Here is an 18373-nt window from a genome sequence, read left to right as displayed (position 1 = left end):
GGTTGGTGTCTGATTCCTCATGTGCAAAATAAGAAAAATGACATGTATTCAGAGGGTAGTTGTGGGGATCATATGAAATCAAGCTCATTAGTTTCCACAGGATCAAGGGGCGCCTGGGTGGCTCAGTCGGTTAAGCGTCCGACTTCAGCTCAGGTCACGATCTCGCGGTCCGTGAGTTCGAGCCCCGCATCGGGCTCTGGGCTGATGGCTCAGAGCCTGGAGCCTGCTTCCGATTCTGTGTCTCCCTCTCTCTCTGCCCCTCCCCCGTTCATGCTCTGTCTCTCTCTGTCTCAAAAATAAATAAACGTTAAAAAAAAAAAAAGATTCCACACGATCAAGAGCTCAGTCATGTTAGCCGTTGCCATCCCAAACATCTTGTGTCCTGTAATTGCTATCGCTATTAAAGCAGGGACTAGGGGCACCTGGGTGGCTCAGTCGGTTAAGCGGCCGACTTCGGCTCAGGTCATGATCTCGCGGTCCGTGAGTTCGAGCCCCGCGTCGGGCTCTGTGCTGACAGCTCGGAGCCTGGAACCTGTTTCAGATTCTGTGTCTCCCTCTTTCTCTGACCCTCCCCTGTTCATGCTCTCTCTCTCTCTCTCTGTCTCAAAAATAAATAAATGTTAAAGAAAAAAAATTTTAGAGCAGGGACTGATGGCAGATACAGCTCTGTCACCTTCCACCCCGACCCACCCCATTTGGAGAGCCCACGCTTGCCCCTACCCTGACACAATGGCCCAGTGAAACTGATGATGACGTGGTTATCCCCATTTTACAGATAAGGAAACTGAGGCAGCTCAGAGAAGCGAAGAACCCTTGCAAAGTTACACAGAGTCGGTGGAGTCTCTCTGGCTCCACAGCTCACCTTCTATCTGCTCCGGCCACACCCACAGGACCTGCTCCGAGGACGGCCGTGGGTGCCCCCGTGTAAACTAGATTCCAGGAGCTCACGCCCCTGAAAGTTTCTTGTGGGCTCATCTCACACAGGTCCATGACCTACCATCCTCGTCCTGCCCTGCCCCGCCATCCAATCCCATCAAATGTTCCTTTGCACTGGGTGGCAAGGCTCATCCACAAAGCCCAGGAAGCGTCTTGGACGCAGAAAAGAGTTTCACGGTGTTCCTTATAAAAGCACAACCTGACATGCAGCTATTGTGTCAATGATCCCTCCCTTCCCAACTGCCAGAAACCCAAAACAGCTTAAAACAAAAAGAAACTGGCTCAAGGTCTGCGGGAGCCTCATTTCAGGCCGCGTCTACACCCTCACTCTGTTTTTATTAACTGGGCCTGAGGTTCCCAAGCCACAGGTCTAGGGCAGCCCTCCTCAGGAGCCCCCTGGGGAAGGACACAGGGCATGTCTGGGAGCACGGGCAGTCTGAACTGGGCAGCACTCTGTGACAAACGTCCCAGACACAGATGTTTTGGTCTCATCTTGAAGCCATTTCAACCCAAGGCGGGGTGCAGAGGGCTGTTGGCCAAACCCGGACACTCATCCTTGGCCACATTCATTTGGCAGACCCTGAGCACTCACTATGAGCCAGGAATGCTGGGTATTTGTAGCACCTTTACAGGGTCCTCCCAGGCATGGGCCCTTGGCCATCTAACTTACTCAAATTCAAATATACGCAATCAGATGGGGTGCCTGGGTGGCTCAGGCAGTTAAGTGGTCGACTTCAGCTCGGGTCATGATTTCACAGTTCGTGGGTTCGAGCCCCGCATCGGGCTCTGGGCTGACCGCTCGGAGCCTGGACCCTGCTTCGGATTCTGTGTCTCCCTCTCTCTCTCTGCCCCTCCCCTGCTCATGCTCTCTCTCTCAAAAACACAAAAAACAAAAAGCAAAAAATATATAAATAAATAAACATTAAAAAAAAAAAGAAATTTTAAAACATATGCAATCAGAGAGGGAATGAAACGTCCAGAATATACCAAAACAGTGCTGCCCTCCCAACCCAGCACCAGGGACTGAGCATTGCCCCCTTCCCTGGGGCTCCACTGCCACGGGTCCCTCCTAGAGTGGGCACCCTGTCCCTCTGAGGGCCGCTCTACCATTTGAAAGGATCTTCCAGTTCAATACGTGCCTGCAACAACTTTGACTTGTGCTCAGATGAAGGCCCGGTGGTCTTTCCGTCACCACAGGAACGGAGACCGCGCGGCACTTTTCAAGAGACTCCGTCTCTTCTGACTTGACTACGTACGCTTTTTGCTGTACGAGCTTCTCTTTAAGGCCTAATCTTCGTGGGAGACAGTGGATGTTGAGAGCTCAGCCTCCGGGGATAGACAGGCCTTCATTCACAGCCTGTGCATTTGTGATCTTGGGTGAAGCCCTGAATCTTCCTTAGCCTCGGTTTTCCCGTCTGTAGGACAGAGATGGGGTCGGTTCCGCCTCCCAGAGTTGCCGTGAGGGCTCCATGAGAGAAGGGAAGCAAAGTGCCTAACTGGACACCTGGAGGTAAGTGTGCAGTAAAAGGGAGCAGTTATTATCACTGCAGGTCAAGACTTCTACGTGCATTATCTTTTTTCCTTCCAACCACCTGGGAGGCAGCTATTTTTATGCCCACCTTACAGATGAGGAAACTGAGGCCTGGCAGGGTGGAGTGCTCCGTCCAGGGTCTTGCAGCGGATGAATGGTAGGGTGGGATTCGTCCCCAGGACTGGCTGGCTCTGCGGCCTGGGGTCCTAATCGCCACCACATCACAGTGCCTTTAAAGAAGGCCCAAAGCGAGGACAGACGGATAGACACCCCTTGGTGTTCCCACCCATCACCCCTCTATGCAGCTGGTGCTGGCCAGCGCAGAGCCGACCCCACGCTCCTCTTCCCCGTACCCGCCGAAGCCCCTCCATCTGCCAAAAGCCCAGCCTTCAACCAGGACTTCCAGGAACAGCGCGGCCACGGATTTCACGCCGACACACGTTTCCCGCGGCAAAGGAGCCACACGCCCTTTTGGCCCCACCAAGGCCACTTGCCGGAGTTCGGGGATGCCTCTTTATCATCTCTACAGATGCCCCTCTCACGTTTCGGCATCCCATTGCTCCTGGAATCTAGCGGCTCGCCTGTCGTGTCTCGAATTCTACTCCTAGGCTAATTTTCCATGAAGAGTCTCCGATGCGGGAGCCAGTGGCCTTAGGAATTCAACGGCCCCACTGGGGTTTCTCCCTCACCCAGCAACCTGAGGCCCGGTGTAACACACTCAGCTAATTGAGGTGAGCGCCCCACGCTGCAGTCTTTTCCGCCCTCTGCTCCTGCAGGTGGAGGCTGAAGTCACGTGCAGAAGGACCCAGGTGTCTGAGGAATTCAGAGCCCTGTCGTTGATTCATTTGTCTGCAGACATTCTAGACTCCACGTCTCCGAGACAAGCCACGACAGAGTGCATTACGAGGTGAGCCCGCTATTTTTCCCTCCAGCTTTCCCCCCGTTTCTTTTTTTCTTCTTGGCCTCAGGGCCCAAAGTATTCTGGACATATTTTTCATTTTTCCAAATATCAATTGCTCTCTTATTCCCTCTTCGAAGCAGTGAGTAATAAGAGTTGTGTCTGGTCCTGAAATTCCGACTGAAATAAATTAGCCCAATGACCAACAGGAGGTGCCTAGAACAATAACGACGGAATATTTGGCATATTACAAAAGAGCCCCTGGATGTCGAAGTACAGTAAGTCTAGAAGCACATTACTGAGCAGCGTTGCCAAGACGGGTATGCAATGAGCCATCCAGGCAGCAGAACGCCTCATAAATTAATCCCGCTTTTTTTTTTTCTTTCTTGGTCCACTGTTCACAGTTCTTTTAGCCCTCTGGTTAATGGGGCATGCAGACGGGTATTTTTGGCGTGGCCCTGGTCCCCAGCAGGCAGGCATATGCCAAGGCTGTGTATTAATGTGTACATTGACCCCCTCGCTCAGCTGGCATCCCAGGTGCCATGCCGCATCCTAGGGCCAGAACCCAGACACTGGAGGCGGCAAGCCGTCGGCAGATCCCGAGCACCTACTAAGTGCCAGGTATGGTGCTAAGTTCTGGGGATGCCACGGAGGACAACGGGGGGAGGGTCTCTGTCCTCATGGCGCTGATGGTGCCATCCGCATCCCACATCCCTCCTTCACTGGAGGGAACCACCCATGATGCGAGTCCTGGAGAGGTAACACAAGCCTGCCTGCCGCCCACTGTGGAAAAAACAGAAGCCCCGACCTCCTCCCTGCCTCCTGGCAGCCAGGAGCCCAGCCTACAGCTTGCCTTCACTCGGGGCTTTGAATCTCGACGGAATGTCCCAGAGGCATTGGGGTAGGGTGGGAAAAGTCCCCCAAGATATCCATGACCTAATCCCTGGATCCTGTGAATGCAAAGGGCTTTGCAGATGTCATTAAATTCCGGATTTTGAGATGAGAAGACTACCCAGGCTTACCTGGGCGGGCCCCAGTGTAATCTCTGCATCCTTGTAAGAGAAAGATGACACACACATTTCCTATTATAAGAGGAGAACACGGTGTGACCACAGAGGCAGAGGTCGGGGTGACGTGGCCATAAGCCACGGAGCGCGGGCAGCCAGCAGCAGCTGGAAGAGGCAAGGAACAGATTCTCCCCTAGAGCCTCTGGAGGGAGTGAGGCCAGGCCGATGCCCTGATCTCAGCTCTGTGATACGGACTTTGGACTTCTGGTCTCCAGAACTATGAGAAAATGAGCTTCTGTGGTTTTAAGCCACCCAGTTTGTTGCAATTTGTTACAGGAGCCGTAGGTAACTGATGCAGATGCCAAAAGAATTTAGAATTCTCTCATGGCGTTGGGATCCAACCGCTGGGAGCCTGCATTGGCCCCCATATACAGTCCTGGGCTCAGACTGTTTCTGTGATCGGCCCTTGTCTGTGGTTCTGACGATTGTTTCCCTCCCTGGATCCTCAGCCTCTTCATCAATTCCAGGAGCTCCCTTTGGACACTCCTCCCAAACTTTCTTTTCTGATTTTAGTGAGCCATCAGGGCTTCTGTTGGTTGGCATCTTAGGTAAGAAACCGCACGTGGCAGGGCGGTTGTGAGGATGAGGGAGAGGCCATTTTTGGGCCCAGCACAGCACCCATCACACAGGCGACACAAGATAAATCAGAGTTCACAAACCAATGGCCTGCATTTCCCTCACATGGTGTATTTTTAACTAAAGTGGAATGTGTTGCCAACATTTATAAGTCAGGAGACTCCACATTCAAAACTGAATTTCTTTTATTTTTAAATGTTTGTTTATTTATTTTGAGAGAGAGTGAGCAAGGGAGGTACAGAGGTGGGGGGAGAGAGAGAGAGAGAGAGAGAGAGAGAGAGAGAGAGAGGGAATCCCAAGCAGGCTCTGCGTTGTCAGCACAGAGACCGATGCGGGGCTCGAACTCACGAACCATGAGAACGCGACCTGAGCCGAAACCAAAAGTTGGACGCTTAACTGACTGAGCCACCCAGGTGCCCCAAAAGCCTGAATTTCTAACTTCTCTTGAAAAAAAAATCAGTTCTTGCAACGCTAGACCCCACATTTTCGTGGCAACAATTTGTTGCCCCTTCTAGACATGCGTGTTATAATTTGCCATAGGCCTTTTGGTTGTATACCCAGCCCACTCCCCTCATTTCATTAATTGTTCAGTACCTCTAGGCTCTGAGTTTGTCATTCTTATTACAAATACGAGTTCTCTCCCATCAGACTAGAGGCAGGCACCAGAGCCAGAGTAGGACAGGGCTCCTGTGGGAGGCCCAGGTTGGAAAGTCTTTGCCCGGGAGGCTCAGTCTCCCCACGTAGCCTTTCTTCTCCCTTCCAGTAGCCAAAAACGCCTGCCCCTTTATGAAGCCATTCTGTCCCCTCCTCCATCTCGCCATTATTCCCCACCCACTCCTACCCAGGCTTGCCTGTTATCCTGCTGTATCAGCTTCCTGAGTACACTTCTCTTTTCTTTATTTTTTGAAGCTTACTTATTTTGAGGGAGAGAGAGAGAGAGAGAGAGAGAGAGAGAGAGAGAGAGAGCGCACATGAGAGCTCGAGCAGGGAAGGGACAGAGAAAGAGGGAGATTGGGAATCTCTAGTGGGCTCTGTGCCACCAGCGTGGAGCCCGACGCGGGGCTCGAACTCACATGAGATGGTGACCCGAGCCAAAATCGAGAGTCAGAAGCTTAACCGACCGAGCCACCCAGGTGCTCCCTCTGAGTACCCTCTTCATAGAGAAGTCTTTGCGTTCTTAAATTATTGGGAGGGAGAGACATTTGCGTTGAGCTGTCCCCGGAGCAGCTAGTCAATAAATTTTGGAGAAGTGAGGAAAAGAAGGAAGGAAGGGAAATTGAAAAAAGGAGAGAGAGGGTGAGGGAGAAGTGGGAAACCGAGGTTCCTGCTGTGAAACCGGCACTATCCCATCAGTTCATCCTGCGTAGCCCTCCCGATAACCCCACAAGACGTACACCCTCGTCGGCTTCAGTTTTCAGATGCCTGAGACTCAGAGACAGGATGTCACGTTCCTTAGGGACGTGTTTCAGTGACATCAGGACTTGAATCCGGATATGGTCGAGTGACTGGACTTAAGCACACAGCACTGCTTGAGCTACACTTGTTAGGTATGGGGCAGACGTCCCCTGTGGCAGGGTGGAATTTTTCAATTAGTTATTTGCCTGGAACACCATTCGTTCGCACATTTTCCATTCATTCCCTCCCTCCCCCATTCATTCCCACATTCACGCAAGAAGCCTAATTCCCTTGTCTACAGTACCCCTCCTCCCTTCTCATCCCCGCCTTCTTCCTTTACTGGGAAATGGGAGGCCTGGGTAGGCTGTCAGCCACAGGGCTCAGTGTGGACCCTTCCCAGCCCTCAACCCAGACCAGTTTCTGGGCATGCACTCTGAGGGCCAGGCAAGGCCCTTCTTTCCTCTCTTCCCTGCCCTGAAGCTGAATCCACAGCAAATGGCCCTACCAACTAATTTCAGAAGCTTCCCGACTCGTCGCTGTTCCTCAGGGCAGTTTCCTGGAAGAATTCATTGGGTTTCCTAGAAAAAGTTCCTGGTCATCTTCTCTTTCCATGACTGTAATTCATTACTCTCCGTGTGTTGTAATTAGTTTAATGCCCCATCTTTGATCTGCATTTGACATCTGAAATGTTTCTGCGAGGTTAAGTCCGAGAGGCCAATAGCTGCCCTAGAGCAATGGCGTCATCTCCATGATCTTGCACCATGGAAATGACACAAACGGCCTTTTAAAAAGCCCCCTGCGTGGGGATCAGAGACTTGAGATCTGGTCCCTTTGTTCCAACTGACTCGGACAGGTCCTTTTCTTTTTCTGGTCTTGAGTTTCTCCAAGGAAGAGGCAAATCTCATGGCAATCAAGAGCCTAGGAACTTACATGAGACACACAGAGTTCAGATCTCAGCCCTGGCTCTCACTAGTTGTGTAACCTTGAGAAAGAAACTTTAACTACTGTGAGCCTCAGTCTCCTCATCTGTAAATGGGGACAATGATATTATTTATTACCTAGAGTTGCAATAATAATACAGTGAGCCAATATATGTGAAGCACAGTGCCTGGTACTCAGTCATTTCTTGAAATCTCTTAGCCGTGGATGATAATAATAAGAATATGCTAGAGAAGGGGGAAGGAGAAGGAATGGTATGAAAGGACAGGTATGAGATCCCTACGTGCTAAGCTAAGGGAGTCATAGAGTTGGACGGAGAGGAGAGAATAAAGCTACTTTTGATATTTCAAAAAGTTTAATGGGAATCCCACATCTCCTTATGCACAATAAAGCCATAAAGGATAATAAGAAAGGCAACTTTCTTTGCTTTGGGCTGAAATTACATTAATTCCTTGTGGTCAACTAAAAGGCTCTGGAATTAAATAGACCCGCGCTCAGCCCAGGTAAGGTGTGTGATCTTGAATGAGGAAAGTAACATCCCCCAAGGGGAGACTGGCAACCCTAACCTTGCAGGGCAGCTATGAGGATTAAATGAGATAATGTATGGAAAAAGCACTTAACATGGGGTCTGGCACAAAGTCAATACTCACTACATGCCAGCCACTACGGCTAATATCCTTCCCTAGCCTCCCTAGGGCTCAGCTTCTTCATTGGTAAAATTAAAATCATACCACCTGCTTTACTCATTCAACAAATATTTACTGAGCCAAGTATTATGAATACAAAAATGTATTCACCAGACACAGTTCATGGCCTCTCAGAACCCACAGTTTGAAGTTGCTCATTATTCATCCCTTCAACAAATATTTTTACCGAACATTTAGTGTGTAACAGGCTGCATAATGGGAATTAGAGACACAATGGCTAATAAAACATACTTAATCCCAACTATCTACAAAATTATAGCCCAGAGAAGACGCAATAAAAATAAGCTAGTGAAATGACTAAAGTATAGTAGGTGTTCAATGAGTAAGTTACCTGGGTGCTAATCAGAAGCTGTGGATGTGTAACTTTGGGAAAGTTAGTGCATAAAAATGTTGCAGATTAATGATTTCTTAACACATGACATTTGTTTGATAGACAAAGGCTTTGTATGAAAGTGTTGAATCACTCTATTGTACACCTGAAACTAAATTTTTTTTAAAAGGAATGGGTAGTTAATTTTTTAATTAAAAAATATACGAGAGAAGTAAAAAAAAAATGTAATATTTAAATATACATTTAAAGAGGCTCTGTCTGCTGAAAACTGCAAAATGCTGACCAAAGAAAACCTAAATAAATGGAGAGGCATACTGTGTTCACAGATTGGGAGACACAACACAGTGAAGATGTCACTTCTCCCCAGAGGGATCTATAGGGGTTTTTTTTTTAATTTTTTTTTTTAACATTCATTTATTTTTGAGACAGAGAGAGACAGAGCATGAATGGGGGAGGGGCAGAGAGAGAGGGAGACACAGAATCTGAAGATGGTTCCAGGCTCTGAGCTGTCAGCACAGAGCCCGATGCAGGGCTCGAACCCACCAACCATGAGATCATGACCTGAGCCAAAGTCGGACGCTTAACCAACTGAGGCACCCAGGCGCCCCTATAGGTTTAATGCAATTACTATCAAAATCCCAGCCAGGGTTTCTTTTTGTAGATGTAGACAAGCTTGTTCTAAAGTGTATATGGAAAAACATAACAGCCCTAGAAGTGCTGAGACCTCCTTGATAAAGGAGAACAAAGAAGAAGAAATCACTCTACTCAATACTAAGGCTTGTTGTATAGCCATGGTAAACAAGACAATGTGGTATTGGTGCAAGGATACACAGATCAATGAAACAAAATAGAGAACACAGAAATAGACCTACACAAATATGTGCAACTGATTTTTTACAAAGGTGCAACAACAACAACAAAAAAGACAAAACAAGCAAACAAAAAAAGAACCGTGATCCCAACCTCATACCTCATATAAAAATTAACTCCAAACAGATTATGGGCTGGACTGTAAGACATAAAACTATAGCATGTTTTTTTTAATGGTTTTACTTATTTTTGAGAGAGAGACAGATGGAACACAGAATCTGAAGCAGGCTCCAGGCTCTGAGCTGTCAGCACAGAACCCGACGTGGGGCTTGAACTCACAAACTGTGAGATCATGACCTGAGCCGAAGTCAGACACCTAACCGACTGAGCCACGCAGGCGCCCCAACATGTTTTTAAAATAGGAGAAAATCTTCTGTTTCTAGGGCCAGGCAAAGAGTTCTTAGACTTTACACAAAAAAAACATGATTCATAAAAGAAAAATTAATAAATCAGACCTCGTTAAAATTAAAAACTTTGTCTCTGCAAAAATCCACGTGAAGAGGATGAAGAGACAAGCTACACACTGGAAGAAAATATTCACACGCCATATATTCAAAAAGGACAAGTATCTAGAACATACAAAGAACTCTTGGGGCCCCTGGATGGCTCAGTCAGTTAAGTGTCCAACTCTTGATTTCGGCTCAGGTTATGATCTCATGGTCTGCTGACAGTGCAGAGCCTGCTCAGGATTCTCTCTCTGCCTCTCTCTCTCTCTCTCTCAAAATAAACAAATTAATTAAAGAATAATAACTCTCAAAACTCAAGTGTAAAAAGAACCAATCCAGTTAGAAAATGGGCAGGAGACATGAACAGAGATTTTACTGAAAAGGAGATACAGATGGCAAATAAGCACACAGTAAAAGTTCAATATCATTAACTATTAGGAAAATGCAAATGAAAACCACAATGAGATCACTAACTACCTATCAAAATGTCCAAAATAAAAAATAATGGAAACACCAAGAGCTGGCAAGGTTGAGGAGAAGCCGTATTGTTCATACATTGCTAATGGGAATGTGAAACGGTACAGCCATTCTAGAAAACAGTTTGACAGTTTCTTACAAAACTATTAAGCAATTACCATAAAGTTCAGCAATTTGCATCTTAGGCATCCCAGAGAAACGAAAACTTAGGTTCACACAAAAACTGTACAAAAATGTCCATATCAGCTTACTCGGAAGAGCCAGTAATTAGAACTAGCCCAGATGTCCTTCAGTGGGTGGACGGTTAAACAAACACATACATGCCATGGGGCACTAAAGAGGAACTAACTAATGATACTTCGCCAATCTGGATGAATCTCCAGAGAACGATGCGAAGTACAAGAAAGCCCACATCCAAAGATAGCTTCCTATTTGATATTCCAGTTTTGAAAAGACAACATCTTAGAAGTGGAGAACAGATGAGTGGTTGCCAGGAGGTGGGGACAGTGGAAAGGATGGTGGGCGTCCACTCTTCTTCTGGAATCTCGAAATTCTGCTGCATCTTGACTGTAGGGATGGATACAGACACCCACACACGTGGCAAATATTTAGAATTAAATACACATACAAAATGAGTGCAAGTAAGACTGGAGGGGTCTGAATAAGATTGGTAGATTGGGTCAATGGCAGTATCTTGGGGATACCGGGGACCTAGGGGATTACAGGGGGAAACTGGGTTTAAGGTACAGTGGACCCCCTGTATTATTTCTTACTACTGCATGTGTATTTACAACTATCTCAATAAAAGTTTCAGTGAAAACTTTTATTGATTTGTATTTTAAAACTCCTATTTTATTAAAGATTTGAAAAGATAGGAGAAAAAAATCTGAAAAATCACCATCCTGAAACACAATATTTTGATGCTTTTGTTTTTCCTGATCTTTGTTTTTTATTTACATTTATATGAAAAAAAAATGTGAGAGGTAGGAATAAAAATCAGGGTGGTGACGAGGTGGGGGCCTTGCTGTCTCCCACCTTCTATGACATCAGAACTCAGTGTTTGATGCCTGGTGACCAGAGGCCAGGAAGGAGGAGCCCCTCTGCCCGGCAGGTGGGGGTACCTTGCTGCACCCAGGCAGCCTGACCTGAGGCCATGGTGATCCAACAGGTGGGCAGCAGGGGGCGAGTGGCAGCCGAGAGTCTTGAAAGGAGAAGGGGCAGTCGCTGTGAGGACAAGAAACAGGTGAGGCCAGACCAGACGCATGCTGCCTTCCTCCCATCTGGGGTCCCTTTGACACTCCAGACAGACTGTAAGGCCCTCAAAGTCAGAAGAGGCTGAATTTCAGCCGGACTCTCCCTGGAGCCCGACCTGGTTGAACACAGCATAAGTGCTTGGGTTCTCCGTCCCTGAAGTCACTACTGACTGACTCTCTAACTTCATCCCCAGCACCGCCAGCATAACGTGCGCTCCAGAAGGGCTGGGTTTTTCATTTAGTTTCCTACTATATCCCTAGTGCCTACAGTGGTGCTTGGTTCGTATTAGTAGCTGAATGAATGAATGAGTGAATGAACGACTTGAAATAAATAGGACACATCTGAATTATAGACCTCCCGGAGTATTTGTTCTTAGGACTGAAATTCAACCTCATGTAGAACTTTGTCAAAATGGGAAATGTTATCACTTACTATGCACAGCCTGGTGCTTCCACCCCCCTCTCTCTTTCATGACTTACAGCATTCCCGAGAGGCAGCTATTAACAGCTTCATTCACAGATGGGTAAACTGAGGCTCAGAAAGGCAGAAAGACCAGATAGCCACGATCTACCAGGATTTGAAGCCAGGTCCATCTGATTTCAGAACTCTTAGCAAGCTTACTCTGCACTCCGTTGCCTCCCAGGCGGGGAAGTGAGGGAGGCATATAAAAGAAGGCTGGGGAGGTCAGCTGGGCCTGATCATGCACACCACGGAAAGGGACAGGATTTTATTCTGAGATTCATAAGAGGCCATTAAAGGTTTGTTGGTTTGTTGGTTTGTTTAAGCCATTGACGGATCGTAAGCAGAGCAATGGACGGCTGATCTCTATATGTTTCCAAAAGATTTGTTCACTTGTTCATTTGATATACATGCTCCAACGCCTCCTTTGTGCTGGACCTCACAGCAAGATGGGGCCTTATGGGATCCCATCATGCTGTAGCTTTTCCTAACAAGAGTCCCACAAATACCAAGCCCCAGGAAGGCTCTTTGAGAAAAATCTCCAAAAGACTTCTGCCATTCAAGGAATGCCAATACTCTTTCTTGTCCCCTCTTGGAGATTGACACTGCTCATTCACATAATGAAGGCTCTGAGAAGTTCTGCAACAAGGAATTCACTCTGTTGACCACAGCATTTCCCAGACCAATCAAACACCGAGCCCCAGCTTTTGTTTTTGAAAGACCTTTCAGTATACTTCAGAATCCATTTTACAGATGAAGCGGTTGAGGCTCAGAGAGAAGAAATGATTTGGCTCAGGCCCCAAGGCAACTTAATCCTGCCCCTGTTCCCCCCTTAGTCTCCAAACAGCACAACATAAAAACCCAACAGCAAGTGTACTGGGGAAGGCATTGTTCTGTAAAGTACATGGACAGAGGGGCTGTTAAAGAAATATCAGAGCATTGAGCATCAGCCATTACAAAGAATGAGATAATGCTGTGCCTGTAGAAAGATTCCCAGGGAACATTGTTAAGGAAAAGCCCCCTAGCGCCTGGGTGGCTCAGTCGGTTAAGCGTCCGACTTCGGCTCAGGTCACGATCTCGGGGTCCGTGAGTTCGAGCCCCGCGTTGGGCTCTGGGCTGACAGCTCAGAGCCTGGAGCCTGCTTTGGATTCTGTGTCTCCCTCTCTCTCTCTGCCCCTCCCTGCTCATGCTCTGTCTCTCTCTGTCTCAAAAATAAATGAAAACATTTAAAAAAATAAAAAATAAACTATAAAAGAAAAAGCCCCCTAAACTTAAGTGTAAAATGCAATGATCTTTACATTGAATGCACACACCCAGGTATCGTCCCCCACATCAAGCAATGGAACATTTCCATTTCCAGTACCCCAGAAGCCTCCTTCAGGCCCCTCCCATCTCACGCCCCGCCCCCATAACCATGATCTCTGATCTCTACCATCGTAGAGTTTTGTGTGTTCTTGAATTTCACGTGAACGGAATCCGTCAGTGTGTATCTTTACGCCTGGCCTCTTTCCCTCGTCAGTGTCTGTAAGACTGTAAGACTCAGCCAGATTGATGCTTTGTAATTTATTTTTATTTTTAAAGTTAATCATAATAATAATATAATTACTAGTATATATAAAGAAAACTATCTGGGGGAGAGGGAAATTATGCAAATCTTTTATCTTCTTTGTTGTGGTAGCAGGTCTAAATCTTGCTTCGTGAACTCGGGTAAGTAAGAAATATATTATTTCAAGTCAAATTAAATCTGACTCAGCCCACATCTAATGAGTCGAGCAAAGTTCCGTGTCAGTCAATACTGTGTTTGTCTTAATCCTTTGTCGACTTCTGCTTGTCCCTGACAGCATCACTGTCGCAGCTCACATTGTCTGTTGAAAGCAGGTGTCTCTGAACTCCCTGGGCTAAGGCCTGCCCAGACACACTACAAAGCCACCAAGAGCGGGCGCCAGGCCCCTCCCAGACTCAGACTCGGCCTCTCTCTTCTCCCACCTCTCTAAAAGGCCCCTGTCTCCTCTCCTAATCCTGGCACATCCACCAGAATCTCCTAAATGATCGTGGGCTGACCCAAGCATCAGCGAGTGATGTTGCCTCCAGGCGGCTCCTTCACTCCAGCCTGCACTAAAACGCTATGATTAGACTTCCACTTGCAGCCTTAACCCAGTAACTGGGGCGAAGCTAGCCCTCCCATCGTAAGAAACCACAAAACTGTCGATATCTAGAAAGCAGCTATTTTCAGGGGAGGGGTAACAGGCAGCACAAGAGTGCCATTCCTGAGAAAAGGAAAACTCGTGATAGCCTCGCCTCTTTCCCAGAGGCTGCTGGGCCGAGAAGCAGAGCCCAAGCACGCACAGCAGTCCCCACTGAGCTGCCCAGTGTAGGACAGCTAAAGCAGCTGGGCTCTAGAGAACATGGCCCTGAAGAGGGAGGAGAGCTGTGCACCAAGGGGAGCCCCATGACTCCCTGGCTGAGGGGGCGGGGATGTGCATGCCAAGGGCTAAATTAGCTGCTCTCTGCAGAGTGGCTGCTATGCAGTTGGGAGCAGAGCAGAGGTACTGGAAACCCAGCGGTGCTGGAGGTTCACAACGGACCATATACCTAACTGGAAAGCTAAAGCAATAAAATGTCTAGAAGACAGAGGAGAGAATCTTCAACAACATCAAGTTCGACAAAATTTTTTAGACTGCGCACAAAAGGCACAACCATAAAGGGAATATAGTTGATGATTTGAACTTCATCAATATTGAAACTGTTTATGGGGCGCCTGGGTGGCTCAGTGAGTTAAGCGTCCAACTTCAGCTCATGATCTCGCGGTTCCTGGATTCGAGCCCCGCGTCAGGCTCTGTGCTGACAGCTCAGAGCCTGGAGCCTGCTTCGGATTCTGTGTCTCCCTCTTTCTGTCCCTCCCCCACTAGCACTCTCTATCTCTCTCTCTCTCAAAAATAAATAAGCTTAAAAAAAAATTGAAACCGTTTAATTTTCAAAGACACTGGTAAGAAAACGAGAAGGCAAGCCACAGACTTTGACTTTGCAGTCACGATACAAACATCGGACAAAAAAATGTATATCCAAAACACATAAAGAACTATAACTTAATACGAAGACAACTGCTCAACAGCAACAAAAATGAGCAAAGAGTTTTTAATAGACACACCCACAAAGTAAGATGTGTGAATTATGATCAGTAAGCACATGAAAAGATGCTCAACATCTGTTATGGACTAAATGCTTATGTCCCCCCCCAAATTCCTATATTGAAATCCTAACTCCCAAAATGATAGTATTAGGAGTTGGGATCTTTGGGTGATGATTAGAGCCCTTATTAAAAAAAGACCCCAGAGAGCGCTCTCTGCTCTCTGCCACGTGAGGATACGATGAGAAAATAAATGGCTGCTTACAACCCAGAAGAGCGCCCTCTCCAGACCCCGACCCTACTGCCCCCCTGATCCTGAACTTACAGCCTCTAGAACTATAAGAAGTTTCTGTTGTTTATAAGCCACCGGCTCTGTGATCACTTCATTACAGCAGTGCAAATGGACTAAGACAACATCATTAATCATTGGGGAAATGTAGGTAAAAACTAGGTTGAGATATTACCACACAGCCAATGGAATGCCTAACATGAAGAAGATTACTGACAGAGATGTGGGGCAACTAGAATCCTCGTGTTGCTGGTAGAAATGCAAATTGGTACCAATCCATGGAAAACAGTTTGGTGGTTTCTTATCAAATTAAACATACACTCACCATATGACCCGGCACTTGCATTTCTGGGTACTGCCCCCAGCAGAATAAGAACACATGTCCACACAAAGAGGCGTACCCAAGGTGTTCACAGCAGTTTTATTCATGATAGTCAGAAACTAGAAGGAGCCCAAGGTCCATCAGTAGGCGAAGAGATAAACTGCACCATATTCACACAAGATGATATTACTCATCAATAGCAGTGAACACAAAAACATGGAGACACCTCAGAAGCTTTATGTTGCGCAAAAGTAGCTTACCACAGGGGCGCCTGGGTGGCTCAGTCGGTTAAGTGTCCCACCTCAGCTCAGGGCACGATCTTGCAGTCCTTGAGTTTGAGCCCTGCACCTGGCTCCGTGCTGACAGCTCAGAGCCTGGAGCCTGCTTCCGATTCTGTGTCTCCCTCTCTCTCTGCCCCTCCCCCACTCGCACTCTGTCCCTCTCTGTCTCTCAAAAATAAACGTTTAAAAAAAAAGTAGCTTACCACAAAAGAGTACAGACTATGAGTTTCCATTCATTTGAAGTTTTGGAACAGGCAAAACTACTCCATAGTGACAGAGCACATTAGTGGGTACCTCTGGCATGGTGGGGGCAAGGAGGCAACAGACTACAGAAGGACATAAGGGAACGTGCTGGGATGATGGAAATGTTCTTTCTCTTGAGTGGAATGATCGTCCACAGGTGTAGATGTGTCAAAATTCACCAAACCATACATTTAAAATGTGTGCCTTTTACTGCCTGTGAAGTATACCACAATAAGGTTGATTCCTTTTAAAGATCATGTAGAGCAAAAATGTAAAAAAAAAAAAGCAAGGCAAGACTGAGAAGAGAGGCGGGCCTTCTCGGCAGGCAGAAGGAAGGAAAAACACCAATGGAATGGCGGGAGGCCGCCATGTTACCGACTTTTGCAATGTTTGGGGGTTGTGTGATAAGCATGCATGACGTGGATAAAGTTAAGATAAGGATAAAGAAAAAAGTTGAGCTCGAAAAACGATCTTATAGCACCCCTGTGCCTAGCCCTCTGTGAGGGAAGCAGGGATGCCTGCTGTCCCCCGAGAAAGTCACCTCCTTCCTCCTCCTCTTGCCCCCAGACGCTGTTGGCGTTGCTGATCTTGGTCCTGTACGTGGGCACAGGAATATCAGGTGAGCATTCCGAAATCTCAGAAAGGAGGAGCCGAGTCCACACGGGGTCGGGAGGGGTGTTCTGGAGATGGCTGCATGCCAACGAGGCCTCCACAGCCTGCCTTCTCCTACCTCGTTCACCCACTGGGAGGACCCAACATGTTCATTTCAACTACTGCTCACTTGCCCTTGTTAAGGGGCGATGTTCGTGCCTGTTTCAGGAAGAAGTTGGGAGGTGTCAGAAAGGATCAGAGAATGTAACTATCCCCAGAATCCTGTGGCTTCCCAGGTAACATATTCAGGAAAGGTACTGAGGGGATGTCAAGCTTGGCTGAGGAAATCCGGGAAAGCTTCCCAGAGGTGTCACTGGCGAGCTGGATCTTGAAGGATCGATAATTAGGAGCTGGCCAGGTGGCGAAGGTGGGAGTAGACACTCCAGACAGAAACCCTGCAAAGGCTCAGAAAGCTTTTTGAAACCAGTGGCAAGAGGCGGGGGGTGGCGGGGGGGGGGGGGTCCCTACGTGAAAAAGCTCAAGATGCAATTTTGATATCTGCCTTTCAGGGATTTGAATACCAGACCGATGAACCCGCAGAAGAGCCAATAAAGGTCATCAGGACCTGGCTGAAGGAACACTTGCACGTTTTCTTGGAGAAGCTAGAAAAAGAGGTGCAGGAGTTGGAGCAGCTAGTACAGGACCTGGAGGGGTGGTTAGATGCCCTTCTGGGAGAGGGGCACCCGGAGGATCCCTGCTCCAGCTTCAAGAACGGTTTGTGAGGGCCCGGGGCTGGACCCTGGGGAGGACGCCAAGTGAAAAGCGGGGGAAGGCTTGCCAGCTGACAAGAGCTGAGCTGTGACACTTGAATTTCAAAGCAGGCAAGACAATAAAATACCTGAGACCCTGAGAACTTTGCTGGCACCACGGCTGGTTCACGAACGAATGCCATCAGGCAGGGCCTGCTGAGATATCCTCCAGGGCACCAGGACTCCGGGGTGCCAGAACGAAGCCAGCCTCCAGGGCAGAACCCTTGCCCACTTCCCCGAGATCCGGCACAAATTCCCTAACCTCTCTGAGACGCAAGTGCCTCATGAGGAAAAATCAGGGTCACAAATTTGCCTCCCAGCATTATGAGGGTGTATATGTAGAGTGCCTGATAGATAGGTCTTCCTTTCTTTCACTCCTTCTCCTTCCTCCCCGGAACTTAGCAAGACGAGTCTGGTTCCGGAGTACATAGATGTTAATGTGGCAGCTCAACCCTCTGGCCCTGCTTCCAGCAGCATCAATTGCCAAAACCCCTGTGCAGGGCAATGTGGTGACAGCTGTGAAATTCACAAATGCATTTACCATTTGACCCAGCAATCTGCCTCAGGGATTTCTCTCCTATAAATGTGTGAAATATATATTTATCATATATATTCTATATATATACTTGTCATAGTTATAGCATTATATAATTATATATAACATATATATTATATTGAAATATATACTTATAACACATATACATACATGTGTGAAACTACATGTACATAATGCTACTCTCCTAGCTTCGTTTATAATAGCAAAACAAAGGAAACAACCTAAATGATTATCCATAGGTCCCAGGTTAAATTAGGTAAATTTAAGTA

The 18373-nt window shown here is 47.4% G+C and overlaps 1 protein-coding gene across 1 annotated transcript; it reads left to right on the top strand.

Moving 5' to 3' along the window:
- Nucleotides 1-11242: 11242 nt before the first annotated feature.
- SMIM23 (small integral membrane protein 23) lies at nt 11243-18145 on the top strand. Its single transcript, XM_043567521.1, has 4 exons — nt 11243-11416; nt 16716-16767; nt 16968-17035; nt 17309-18145. Exons 1-4 carry the CDS (start codon nt 11327-11329, stop codon nt 17519-17521), a joined length of 423 nt encoding a protein of 140 aa, XP_043423456.1. The 5' UTR covers nt 11243-11326; the 3' UTR covers nt 17522-18145.
- The last annotated feature ends 228 nt before the right edge of the window (nt 18146-18373 follow it).

The sequence above is a fragment of the Prionailurus bengalensis genome, chromosome A1 (genome assembly GCF_016509475.1).
Source record: "Prionailurus bengalensis isolate Pbe53 chromosome A1, Fcat_Pben_1.1_paternal_pri, whole genome shotgun sequence".
Taxonomy (NCBI): Eukaryota; Metazoa; Chordata; class Mammalia; order Carnivora; family Felidae; genus Prionailurus; species Prionailurus bengalensis.
Note: the sequence above shows the minus strand (reverse complement) of the source record. Positions and strands in the feature narration are given on the sequence as shown.

Excerpts from the sequence above, each read along its gene's own strand:
- SMIM23 (XM_043567521.1), top strand. The coding sequence starts at position 11,327 with ATGGTGATCCAACAGGTGGGCAGCAGGGGGCGAGTGGCAGCCGAGAGT. Across the intron at positions 11,417-16,715 it reads GCTGTGAGGACAAGAAACAG|ACGCTGTTGGCGTTGCTGAT; the intron begins GTGAGGCCAGAC and ends TCTTGCCCCCAG. Across the intron at positions 17,036-17,308 it reads AGAATCCTGTGGCTTCCCAG|GGATTTGAATACCAGACCGA; the intron begins GTAACATATTCA and ends TCTGCCTTTCAG.